General features: G+C 39.8%; 1 protein-coding gene across 1 annotated transcript in view; it reads left to right on the forward strand.

The window, feature by feature from the left end:
* Window positions 1-13838, forward strand: part of SEC11A (SEC11 homolog A, signal peptidase complex subunit) — a 41371-nt gene that overhangs the window by 14881 nt on the left and 12652 nt on the right. The window contains exons 2-3 of the mRNA XM_059371526.1: window positions 7590-7699; window positions 13332-13481. Of these exons, the coding sequence (XP_059227509.1) occupies window positions 7590-7699; window positions 13332-13481 (260 nt within the window). The remainder of the gene's footprint in view (window positions 1-7589; window positions 7700-13331; window positions 13482-13838) is intronic.

A 13838-nucleotide genomic window follows, 5' to 3' on the forward strand; every position in this document is an offset into this window, starting at 1 on the left:
CCTACTATCTATTTGACCGAGACAGGGAGAGGGAACAGTAGGCAGAGCCAGGGTTGGGGGAAAGCAGGGTCCTTGGCAGGCTCCTTCCTGAGGAAGGAGCCCAATGCTGGACTCAGTCCCAGGACCCTGAATAATGACCTGAGCTGAAGGCAGATCTTAACTGACTGAGGCATGCAGGTGCCCTGGGATTTGGAAATTTCTAACCACAACTGTGGATTTGTCTGTTTCTACTTGCAGTTCTGTCAGTATTTGTTTCCTGTATTTTGAAGTTATTAGTTGCATAGATGTTTAAGAGTATGTCTTAATGGTGAACTCGCCTCTTTATCATTATGAAATGACCCTCATATTCTTGGTAATATTACTTATTATAAAATCTGCTTTGTGGGGGCGCCTGGGTGGCTCAGTGGGTTAAGTCTCTGCCTTCGGCTCAGGTCATGATCTCAGGGTCCTGGGACCAAGTCCTGCATCGGGCTCTCTGCTCGGCAGGGAGCCTGCTTCCTCCTTTCTTTCTCTCTGCCTGACTCTTCTGCCTACTTGTGATCTCTCTGTCAAATAAATAAATAAAATCTTCTTTTTTTTTTTTTTTTTTTTAAAGATTTTATTTATTTATTTGACAGAGAGAAATTAAAAGTACACTGAGAGGCAGGCAGAGAGAGAGAGAAGGAAGCAGGCTCCCTGCCGAGCAGAGAGCCCAATGTGGGACTCGATCCCAGGACCCTGAGATCATGACCTGAGCCGAAGGCAGCGGCTTAACCCACTGAGCCACCCAGGCGCCCCATAAATAAAATCTTCTTAAAAAATCTGCTTTTTGTAATATTAATATGGCCACTTGATCCATCTGTCTGATCTTCAGTTTTCTTTTGATTAATGTTAGCATGGTATGATTTCCTGTCTTTTTACTTTTACAATATTTGTATCTATATTTAGAATGCATTTCTTGTAGGCAATGTATAATTGAGCTTCTTTTTCTAATCTAATTGGACAATAGTTACTTTTTAAAGTATAATACTTAGGTCATTATTTTTTATGTGATTATTAGTGTGTTTAAGAATTTCCCATCTTAATTTTCTATTTCTCCCCTTTGTTTATTGTTCCCTATTCCTCTTTTTTCTGCCTATTTTGGATTAGTTGAGGTTTTTTTTCCCCAATGTTTCCATTTTATTTCTTTTGTTGTATTGTTTGGTATACCTTATTTGTTTGTTTTAAGGTTTATCTTCTTCTTTTTTTTTTTTTTTAAAGACTTTATTTACTTTGGGGGGAGAAGCTGGGCAGAAAGAGTCCCAAGCAGAGCCCCATGCAGGACTCCATCTCCTGACCCTGAGATCACGACCCAAGCCAAAACCAAGAGTTGGATGCTTAACTGACTGTGCCACCCAGGCGTGTGTTTTTTGTTTTTGTTTTTAACTTGCCTCAGCCTATCTTCAACTTCTATTATATGACTTCATGTATAGTATGAAAGCATTGCAGTACTATATTTCTATTTCCCCTCCTCTGGCCTTTGTGCTGTTGTGTATTTTACCTCTGCACATGTTGCCAGAATACCTTATTGTTATCATGCTTTGTTATTTTTTTTTTAAAGATTTATTTATTTATTGAGAGAGAGAGAGAGCACACACAAGCTGGGCAGGGCCAGAAGGAAAGGGAGAGAGAATCCCAGACTCTGTGCAGAATGCAGAGCCCAAGTACGGCTGGATCCACGACCTTGAGACCACGACCTGAGCCAAAACCAAGAGTTGGATGCCCAATCAACTGCACCACCCAGGTGCCCCTATTTTTGCTTTGGTCAATTACGTTTTTAAAAAAAATTTTTTTAAGGTTTTATTTATTTATTTATTTGAGAGAGAGCAAGAGTGAGCCATAAGTGAGGGGGTGGCAGAGAGAGAGGGAGAAGCAGGCTCCCCACAAAGCAAGGACCCCAATGTGGGGCTGGATCCCAGGACCCTGGGATCATGACCTGAGCCAAAGGCAGCTGCTTTAACCAACTCAGCCACCCAGGCGTCCCCCCAATTTGTTTTTTTTTTAAGATTTTATTAATTTGACAGACAGAGATCACAAGTAGGCAGAGAGGCAGGCAGAGAGAGAGGAGGAAGCAGGCTCGCCACTGAGTAGAGAGCCCGACTTGGGGCTCGATCCCAGGACCCTGGGATCATGACCCGAGCCAAAGGCAGAGGCTTTACCCACTGAGCCACCCAGGCGCCCCCCCCCCCAATTATTTTTAAAAGATTTTACTTATTTGAGAGAGAGTGAGCAGGAGAGCACAATCAGGGGAATGGCAGAGGGAAAGGGAGGAACCAGTTCCCCCCTGAGCAAGAAGCCCAGGAAGCCCAACGTGGGGCTCCATCCCAGGAACCTCAAATCATAACCTGAGCCGAAGATAGACGCTTAACCGGCTGAGCCACCCAGGTGTCCCAAAAGATTGAACAGATTTTTTAAATGAAATCTGTCTTCTGTTAATGATATTATGCCTGTTTAGATTATTCAGGGTTTTTTTGTTTTACTATTATTATTTAAGATCATCACTGGGACTGTCAGTGATTTTATTGGTCCATACTAATGGCAGATACTCTGAATATGCTTCAGTTTTTCCAACACCATCAGTTATACTTCTAGTTGCTGTGGAGGTATCTGCCTCTAATAACCCCAGCTTCTAATTGCTTCCTCTTTTGTGACTTAGGAAGCAGGAGAATTGTGGTTATGGATTGACGAGTCTCTTCCTTTGAGGTCTTAAGAGGAGTAGAAAACTTAGGCCAGCCGTAATTCTGTAGCTCTGAGTCACATTTTTGCTTCCATGGTCACTTCTGTCTTTGCTGGATTGCTGGAAGTGTGACTTCTATGAAAATAACCTATGCATTGCACTTCAAATATCTCTTGCAAGAATAGGAACTAAAATGGTGTATTTGATAACTATAGTAGATAAATGCACAGTACATGACTTCCAGATTATGGCTAATAAATTTGTCAGCTTTTATTTTGCTGTATTTTCTGTCCAACATTTTTTAAAACTCTTGTTACTTATTTCTTACAGTGTTTTAAATTGTCACAGAACTTGCAGGGGAAGGTTCTGCTTTCTAAAACTACAAAAGTAAAATAGCACACACAAATCCCCATAACCATGCTTACCAAGAGCTATGATTTTTTTTTTTTTAAGATTTTATTTATTTGAGAGAGAGAGAATCAGCAGGGTGGGGGGGCAGAGGCGGAGGGAGAAGCAGGCTTCCCACTGAGCAGGGAGCCCAATGTGGGGCTCAGTCCCAGGACCCCAAGATCAATGATTAACCAACTGAGCTACCCAACGCTCCTGCTTTGATTGATTTTAATAACATTCTTTTCTAGTTTCACCTTGAGCACTGAAGAGCAAATTGTTCCAGTCACTTCTTAGAGACAGTGACAGGGCTATTCACTTCTGTTTTTCTACATATGTCACAATGTCTTATTAATAGTTAACATGATGTTGCCAAATGGTAAGAGGTTAGGTAGCCGCCACCTTATTTCTTCTAATACCAGAAAGAGCCCTTTTTGTAATCATGTATATTCATGAGCCTTCAGGTGTAGTGGTAAAGAAAGGAGGAGCTGGGGAGGCCATGTGTTTGTCTTCTGAGTAAAGACTGTTGGTAGGAAAAAAAGGGGGAAAAGAAAGGAAGAATATGACATTTTTCAGACTTTTGCAGTATTGGTTTCAGCAAATAGTGTGCTTCTGTCTAGGCTTTGGCTCACAGACTGACTTAGCAGTGTGCAGGCAGGCCCATTTTAAGGAACATACCGGGTATACACAGCAAGGGACTTTTAACCTCTTTCTCACTAAGAAGAATGATGGTGGTGATTTTGGTGATTAGATACATTTCACAACAATGACTCTGTAGTGAAAGGTAGTATTAGAGAAGGCTAATTATGGGGAGAATAGTGACCTCCTGGCAGGGACCTGAGAAGTTGTAATTTTTGTCTTTCGTTTTTCTTTTAAAGAATAGTTATTAGGTATCCCATACCTGTTCTGAGAATGTTACCTCGGTTCCCTTCTGAAAATGGAAATATTTTCATCAATGAAACAGACCTGAATGATAAACATGTGGCTATTTTTAGATTTTATTTATTTCAGTGTGAATTTTTAACGTTTTGCTGCAGAAATATTATCATGGTTGATGATGGGATATTGCCGTAGACCCTGTCAGGGATGTTATGTAAATAGGTGGTACATGTAAGGGTTACCTTTTCAGAATCTGGCCGGTTTTGAAATAAGAAACCTGTCTGACCCCCAGGTAAGGAATCATGGAGCTATATTTTATATTTGGTAGTTATGTGGAATCTCACAGCCCTTCCCCCCAGAGACTCGGGTGGGGTGCAGATTTTGCTGTTCTAACCAATACTGTAGGTGATTTTTCAGGATCAAAAGCTTGGAAAGTAGGACCTTTAGCTGGATTCCTGTCTGTGAATCCACTGGTTAGCCAGAATTACTTCTTAGAAATTAGCTTTCTTTCTTTTTTTTTTTTTTTAAAGATTTTTTCTTTATTTATCTGACAGAGATCACAAGTAGGCAGAGAGGCAGGCAGAGAGAGAGGAGGAAGCAGGCTCCCTGCAGCGCAGAGAGCCCGATGTGGGGCTCGATCCCAGGACCCTGGGATCATGACCTGAGCCGAAGGCAGAGGCCCAACCCACTGAGCCACCCAGGTGCCCCAGAAATTAGCTTTCTTGCTTCTAACCTCTCCCTCCACTTCCTCAATTCTGTTTTCTGAGTGAGAGGACCATTTATTTTTTTTTTTTTAATCTTTTAAAAAAAGCTACCATCTTGAAGAGGTAGAATTTAGGAGACGTGCGTTCTGATAGTTGCTGCTTTGCCTGCCAATAGCTGTGCAGCTATGAGCATACCACTTAGCCTCTCTGTGCCTCAGTTTCCTTCCCTGTGAATGGGAAGAAATGTCCCCAGTTGGGAATGTCAAACTAGGTATCAGATTATACCTGTATGCTCCTATTACTCCATTACTCAAAAGAATAGGAAATATTTGTATCTGTTAGAAAGTGTTCATATTTTCATCTAGGGCAACCAAAATAGGAGTAAAATTAGTTTTTAGGAGCATGAGGGTAAATAGCACAAGAAATAGTTAAAAGAAACAAAAATGTTGTTGGGGTAGCCTCCCATGACCAGGATAATGGCTTTTTGTTTTTTTTTTTTTTTTAAGATTTTATGTATTTATTTGACAGACAGAGATCACAAGTAGACAGAGAGGCAGGCAGAGAGAGAGGAGGAAGCAGGCTCCCCGCTGAGCAGAGAGCCCGATGCGGGGCTCGATCCCAGGACCCCGGGACCATGACCCGAGCCAAAGGCAGAGGCTTTAACCCACTGAGCCACCCAGGTGCCCCAAATGGCTGGTTTTTAAATTATATTTTGATAGAAATAAAAATTGTAAATATAGATAACAAAATACAGATAAACAAAATAACACCAAATGGGCTTGTATTGAGCCCCACTCAAAGATTTATGTTCTTCCAGTTTTTTATACCTTTGTTTCTTTCTTTCTTTTTTTTTTTTAAAGATTTCATTTATTTATTTGACAGAGAGAGGAGAGAGAGCGCGGACAAGCAGGGGGTGGGGGCAGAGGGAGAGGGAGAAGCCGGCTCCATGCTGAGCAAGCAGCCCAATTCAGGGCTGGATCCCAGTACCCCAGGATCATGACCTGGGCCGAAGGCAGCCGTTTAACGACTGAGCTACCCAGGCACCCCTATACCTTTGTTTCAAGAAAAATCTAAAGACCTAACCTCCCTCCCCTGCCAGAAGGGGCTGTTATGTGAGGCAGTGGATGTGTTCCCCCTCCATGGGGGAACCCTTTAACAGGGTATACATATATCGGATCATTATGTCTATCCTTTTTTTTTTTTTTTTTTAAAAGATCCACTTATGCAGGGTGGGGAGGGAGGGGCAAAGGGAGAGGAAGAGAGAGAATCCCAAGCAGGCCCCATGCCCAGTACAGAGCCTAGTGTAGGGCTCAAAACCAGGACCCTGAGATCATGACCTTAGCTGAAATCAGAAGTCAAACATTTTATCAGCTGAGCCACCCAGACGCCCCCTCATGTTATACACTTGAAATATCCTACACTTTGGAGGCACCTGGCTGGCTTAGTTGGTAGAGCATGCAACTCTTGATCTCAGGGTTTTGAGTTCAAGCCCCACATGCGGCATGTATCCTACTTCAAAAAAAAAAAAAAAAACAAACAACAAAAACCTTGCATTTGTATTTGTCAATTATATTTCAATAAGGCTGAAAAAACTTGAAAGAATAGTACACAAACACCTGTAAGTTGTGCCACATAGATTCAGCAGTTGTTAGCATTTTGCCGTATTTGCTCCATGTGTACTTATGTGTGCATACAATTTTTTTCCTGAATTGTTTCAAATGGGTTGCAGATACGACAGTTTACCCCCAACTACTCCTGTTGGGTAATTACTGCTAGCATGCAGTATCCTACATAACCATAATACTGGTGGTATCATACCTAAGAAAATTAACACTAATTTCCTACTGTCATTTCATGTTTGAGTTTCCCCAACTGACCCCAAAACATCTCCTTTTTTTTTTTTTTTTTTTTTTTTTAAGTAATCCCTGCTATGGCCAGTATGGGGCTTGAGCTGGCGACCCTGAGATCAGTAGTCACTTGCTCTACCAACTAAGCCAGCCAGGCAAAATGTCTTCAATAGTTGGGATTTTTTTTCTTATATGCATTTTGTTCTTTTGAACCAAGATCCAAAGTTTATGCCTTACATTTGGTTATGTCTCTGTAGTCCTTTTTGATCTAAAACAGTCTCCTACCTTTATTTTCATGACATTGAATTTTTGAAAACTAGAATAGTTGTCTTATAGAATGTCCACATGCACATATATTTTTTAAAATAACAAAAAATGAGTCAATCATCCTCTTACTCGGCCTTAGTCCAACATGGTAAGCTCCCATTATTTCTCTCACCTGAAATGCCTTTCTGGTGTCATACCTGCTTTTTGAGGTAGAATCTTAAAATTTGTCGAGTAGTAGAAATTTAGTAAGACAGAAAAGCCTGGCTTTCGAGTCTTAATTATGTAACTGACCCGCTGTATGACTTTGGTGAAGCCATTTTGTCTGTCTGACCCTAAGCTTCCTCAACTGTAAGATGAGGAGGGGAGTTAAATGCCATGGAATAGCCCATTGTTGTCAAGGGATAAACACTGTAGAAAAGTAAGTCCTACAGGAGTTGAGAAACAGTGGTAGGTATCACAGATGTGATTGAACTTAAGGTGAATTGTGGTGAAACCTAAATGAAAACATCTGTGAAGACTTTTGAACACAAGTTATTATGTAATGGTAGCACATTGAGCAACCAAATAGGAGAAAGGTTATTGGGTGATAAGGGTTATTGGCTGTGCTGGATGCTGACGGTGTAGTTTAAAGAATTTAATTTTTAATTTAAATTATTAATGTAATTTTAAAGAATGTCATAGAACTTCAGCTGCCGTAATAGTACTACCTGAAACATTTTCTTTGTTAAACTTTTAAATCGATACTACTCTCAGTTGCTTTCTTGAGTGGGGATAATTATGGATCTCCTTTCTTCTCTTTTGTTCTTACAGCTGTATTATCAAGTCCTAAATTTTGGAATGATTGTCTCGTCGGCACTAATGATCTGGAAGGGGCTAATGGTCATAACTGGAAGTGAAAGTCCAATTGTAGTGGTGCTCAGGTAACAATTAATTTTTCTTTTCAAGGCATAGAATTGCATGGCATTACTTGAGGAAAAAAATGAGAAATTGGATAACTATTGTATTTTGGGGGAAACCATGCTTTCGGGCCTGAGAGAAAATCAGTTACCATTTTTCAACTGTGGGAAATGCGCAGCCTTGTTAGTCACTTAGGATTCAGAGCCCCAACAGGCTCATGACTTTTCTCCAAAACGTTTACTATGTGTGTTTTATTTTTGGCACATCTTATAAGAAAGTGTTCCAATGTGCTGTATTTTCCTGAGATAATTCTGTCTTCTTATATTCCTCATTTTGATACATTGGGCTGGCTATTAGTTGTTAGTTTGCTAGATTAGGTATCATCTCGACAAATTAATTAAGAGTTTCTCTGCAGCATGTTCTCAGTGTCAGTACAGAAGCATCACTAATTATTTCCAGGCTTCCTGCTGACCTTTAAATATCACTTCTAAACAGACTTCTGGAATTTTGAAGACATTAGTGCTGCCTCTTAAAGTGACAGTACTGAATCTTTGCCCACCGTATTTCCTTCTCTACCCTTGAACTTACACTCTAGTGGTTTAAAAACCAGATTTAGTAACTAACTCCTTTTTGGAGAATTACCACTTGGTTGTATAATTGAATCATTATAGTTTCGTCTAATTTGGGGCTTACTTATACAAGCTATTTCAGATCTTTTCTGGAGATAGCTGTGTATAAATATAAAATAATCATTAACGTCATCTACAGCATAGATAACAGTACATTGCCCTTAACAAGATCAGTTTGGTTCCTTCATTGTCATCTTGGGATTTGCATACATCGGCATCAAGTGCTTCCCCAGGAAGGCACTGGCTCTCCAGCGTCTTACTCTTACCTTACGCCTACTCTTACTCATACCTTTGTTCTGTGTTTATTAGTGAACACGTCCAGCTGTGACTTGACAGATCCAAAGGCATGTATGTATTTTACAAGCTGGGAAAGCATTTAATGTACTTCTCTGGGAGTACAGAGACGTGGCCCCAAGTTGCCAGACAGTTTTAAATTCAGTGGAGAGCTTCGGCTTCAAACACTGACAGAAGGAGAAGCCACACTAATTGGCACTGTGGGGAAAAGGTGGAGAGACCGAGGGCCCAGGGGAGGCTTCTTTTAGGGATTCTTCTGGGATTATTTCAGATTGAGTTCCCTTCAGTGGAGATGCTTAAGGACAGTCTAATAACCTGTAAGCTGGGGATATTGGAGTGAGCAAGGGATTCGGCTGAGGACCTGTTCAACACAGTGGTCCTGAAAACGGTTCACTTCTGCTGCGGCTGGAAATGGGGGCTTAAAAGTGGTGTTTGGACAAGTTATTTCGCAAGTAGGTTTATTTGTATACTAAGCTTTTCTGATTACCAATATGGAATAAAGAAAGGAAAATTAAAAGAGACCAGGTCCTAGTGGGAGGGAATCTGGTCAAGACTAGAAGGAGCAGTCATTAGAGAAAGGTAATGAGCATGACTGGGTGACCGAGTAAAACCAGGCAGCCTGGGTTTCATGTAACTTCGAGGAATATAATAATTACCTGGAACTGAATATGCCTCAGAGGGTTCAGGTTAACTGAGAATCCACTTTTAGGACTTTTGTGAAGTCACTGGGGATAAAAACAACTTTTTTAAAAATATATATATATATATTTTAAATTCCAATATTTAACACATAGTGTTATATTAGTTCCAGGTGAAGGCAAATACTTTCTTATTTATTTTTCTTTTTCTTTTTTTTTTTTTAAAGATTTTATTTATTTATTTGACAGGCAGAGATCACAAGGAGGCAGAGAGGCAGGCAGAGAGAGAGAGAGAGAGAGAGGGAAGCAGGCTCCCTGCTGAGCAGAGAACCCGATGTAGGACTTGATCCCAGGACCCTGAGATCATGACCTGAGCCGAAGGCAGAGGCTTAACCCACTGAGCCACCAAGGAGCCCCTTCTTTATTTTTCTAACTGGAGTTTCAGTGAATGTTCAAAACTTTTTTTTCCCCTTTGTAGAGCTGAAGTCAGTTTAAAAATATTTAAGTGGTCTATGTATAGCTTCTTATAAAATATACAATTGATGTGTTCATTTTAAAATTTTAGTCAGGCAGTGGTAAAAAGTTTACTAATAACTTTTAAAGTTTAAAAAGTGTCCCCCGGTGTATTTCTTTAATGGTCCTCTCACCGCACACTGTTTTGTTTTTGTTTTTAAGATTTATTTTTTTCTTACATTTTTAAAAGATTTTATTTATTTATTTGACAGAGAAGGAGATCACAAGTAGGCAGAGAGGGGGGAAGCAGGCTCCTTGCTGAGCAGAGAGCCCGATGTGGGGCTCGATCCAGGACCCTGGGATCATGACCTGAGCTGAAGGCAGCGGCTTTAACCCACTGAGCCACCCATTAACCCCTTTTTCTTATTTTTTAAAAGATTTTATTTATTTATTTGACAGAGAGAGAGAGATCACAAGTAGGCAGAGAAGCAGGCAGAGAGAGAGGGGGAAGCAGGCTCCCTGCTGAGCAGAGAGGCCAATGTGGGGCTCAATCCCAGGACCCTGAGATCTTGACCTAAGCTGAAGGCAGATGCTTAACCCACTGAGCCACCCAGGCGCCCCGTTTTTAAGATTGATTTATTGGGGTGCCTGGGTGGCACAGTTGGTTAAATTGAGTGATTGCCTTTAGCTGAGAACCCGATGAGGGGCTCCATCCCAGGACCCTGAAATCATGACCTGAGCTGAAGGCAGATGCTTAACCCACTGATACAGATATAGGCACTCCCGTATCTGAATTTTTTAATCTTTTCATGTCTCATCCAGCTTTCTTCCCTGAAATCTAGACTCTTGTTTTCTCCCTACTCTGGACATCATCTGAATATTGACGGGGCACTTGAAACTCCATGTTATGGGACTGCCTGGGTGGCTCAGTCATTAAACATCTGCTTCAGTTAGGTCATGATCTCAGGGTCCTGGGATTGAGCCCCGCATCAGGCTCCTTGCTCGGCACGAAACCTGCTTCTCCCTCCCTCACTCCCCCTGCTTGTGTTCCCTTTCTCACTGTGACTCTCTCTGTCAAATAAAATAAAATAAAATAAAACAAAACTCCATAAAATAAAAGTAAACTTCATCTCCTTTTCCCACACACCTGTTCTCCTTCCTCCTGATTCTGTGACTGTCACCGCCATCTGCTCCATCACCATTGTTAAAAATCCAGGAGTCATCTTTGATCACCCCTTCCTGTCCTATCCGATTGGCCATCAGATTTGTTATTTTCGTTGTCTCTTCTACTTTATAGTTGTCTTCTCTACTGTTGTTCTATTTCAGGCCCTCATTTCTTGCCTGGGTTATTGTAGTGACCTTTAAAAATATGCTTTTATAATCTGAAAAAGTTAATACATTTTCATTATATGAAATGTTGAAAACATAGAAAAAAATCTTAAGGAAATGAAGTTTCCCCTAGTTCTGGGATATAATCACTACTAACATTTTAGTCTCTTTTCTCATGTCTATTACTTCTTACATGATTGGAGTAATTCTGTATGTGCGTCCTTTTCTTTATGTGTCTCCTTACGATTCTCCTGTGTCCATATTTTTATTTTTTATATTTTTTTAAAGATTTTATTTATTTATTTGACAGAGAGAGATCACAAGTAGACAGAGAGGCAGGCAGAGAGAGAGAGAGGGAAGCAGGCTCCCTGCTGAGCAGAGAGCCCGACGCGGGACTCGATCCCAGGACCCTGAGATCATGACCTGAGCCAAAGGCAGTGGCTTAACCCACTGAGCCACCCAGGCGCCCTGTGTCCATATTTTTAATAACACAATTAATGATTGCCAAGAATTCAATTATAAGTAGTAGCCTGGACAGCTGATCTCCCAGTCTACCTTCTGATCTTTTCTGGTTTACTCATTAATTTGATAGTTAATTTGATGTCCTCTACAAACTCTATCCCTTCTGAAGTGATGAATCTTAAATGTAAGTGTGATTATGAAATTCCCTGCTGAAAACTCTAGAGGGGCTTAAGAGTCAGGTTAGCACAGTGAGAGTGAATTCTGTTCAGATCTTACCTTTAACATTTTTTTTTAATTTAAAACCTTACAGCTTTCTAAGTCTCAATCTCCTTGTCCATAAAGTTGGAATAATGAGAGTATCTACATCATAGAGTTCTGAAGATGGTTTAAAAAAAAAACAACTTAGGATGGCACTTTGTACACAGTAAGTGCTCAGTAAAAATGAGCCATTAAACCATAGCAGCTCAGCTTGTATCTGTTTTATTGGTATAATTTTCAAGCAAGGTTTTATTTAAACAAAGGATGTCACTGATTTTAAAAATCAATCAAAGGAAAAACTTGAAAACCACAGGTCTAAAATACTATCTCTAATATTTTCACCAAACACATGTCCTGTTTTCAGAACAATTTCTGAAAAAGGGAACTCATTTTACCCTGAAGAATCTTAACAAAAGTTTTAAGAATAAACATACTGAAAATCCACGTCCCCAGTGGTTCCCTATATACTGCTATATATCGGAGTCACCTGGGGTCTACAAAATACTGATGTTTGCCTTCCATCTCCAGGCATTCTGATTTAAATGGCTGGAGCTATGACCTAGACGTCGGGATTTTTATTTTTATTTATTTATTTTTTTAAGTTCCCTAGGTGATTCTAGTAAGTTTGGGAATGACTGCCATATTCTCTTATGTTGAGGTACCAGAGTCTTACACATGGAAATGTTTGGACTTCTTCGTTATTCCTATATTGGATTTAAACCCTTATCTATTTTTCTCTTAGTAAATCTGTTACTGAAAACTAGAGTTTGAGTTTCAGAAAATAATACTGTTGGGCTACTTCTTCTTAGCAAGAAAAGGTTCATTAATTAGTGCAAATATCTTGGGCTCTTTGAAGAACTTGGTATAGGGTAGAACAGGGGAGAGGTGAGAAAACACTCTAGAAGTTTGTCCTCGTTACCATGGAATTGAAGCCTTTCCTCCTTTCTGAAATTCTAAAACAAAAATCTCCACATTTTTTCTGATTTTCTTTCTTGTGTTTCTTTTTAAAATAAGTAAATTATTAACAGAAGTTTTATCTCTGTAGCTGATTATTCTTTGACTTGATGAACTGTTTTTCCTTCTTCAAATCAAAACTGTAAGGTCATCTTGGTCTGTATCTTTATAAATGGCAGAAGGCGATCCAGCTCTCATTTGAATATTTGAATGTGTTCAGTGTTTTCAGATGAGGTGAGAATAAGGGCAGTGATTATAAAGTTCATTCTTTTATATTCTACTTGTCACTTGAAATTCTAAAAGGTTAAGGAATTAGTAACACTGCCCTTTTCAAGATTTAAGCTCCTTTGAATAGTAATGCTTGAAACGGATCTAGTCAGTAAAGGCTAATAACTAAAGAAACTTTTGTATAACTCATTAGTCTGTGGAAACCATGCTTTGGGAACAACACACATCAATGCTGATATATTTGTTAAAGTATTGAGTATACTCCAAGGGTGATACTTATAATTGTTTTGTTGAGTATCTGATTTTGGCAGGCGAGAATTCTACCACTGAACCACCAATGCCCCGAGTATCTGATTTTGAAGTAAATTTAATCTCACACTTTTTCTTGTCTATTCTTCTCTCCCTCGTAGTGGCAGCATGGAGCCAGCATTTCATAGAGGAGATCTTCTCTTTTTAACAAATCGAGTTGAAGATCCCATCCGAGTGGGAGAAATTGTGGTTTTTAGGATAGAAGGACGAGAGATTCCTATAGTTCACCGAGTCTTGAAGATTCATGAAAAGTATGTGCAAACTGTATCTTCTCTGTTTTAAGATCTTTATATGTTTTAGTGTTTGCAGTGTTTAATTTTCATAACCTGAAGATTAAGAAGAGTGGGGAAAGCATAGATCCTTCTTCAAATCCATTTTTATGAATAACTGAAGGTTTGGTGAACATTTGGAAAACTAAATAGTTATTCATTAATTCATTTATTTCTCTGAAGCTTTTTCTGGAAGTTTTTTTGGTTTCCTTTTACTTCCCAACAAGATCTATAGCCCTGTGTATCACCCCCCAAAAAACTACATGAAGGTTGATTCTAAACAGAATCTTCTAATGTAATTGATGAGGTAACCCTATGTAATCCTTAAAAAAAAAAAAA

The sequence above is a fragment of the Mustela nigripes genome, chromosome 13 (assembly GCF_022355385.1).
Source record: "Mustela nigripes isolate SB6536 chromosome 13, MUSNIG.SB6536, whole genome shotgun sequence".
Classification (NCBI taxonomy): domain Eukaryota; kingdom Metazoa; phylum Chordata; class Mammalia; order Carnivora; family Mustelidae; genus Mustela; species Mustela nigripes.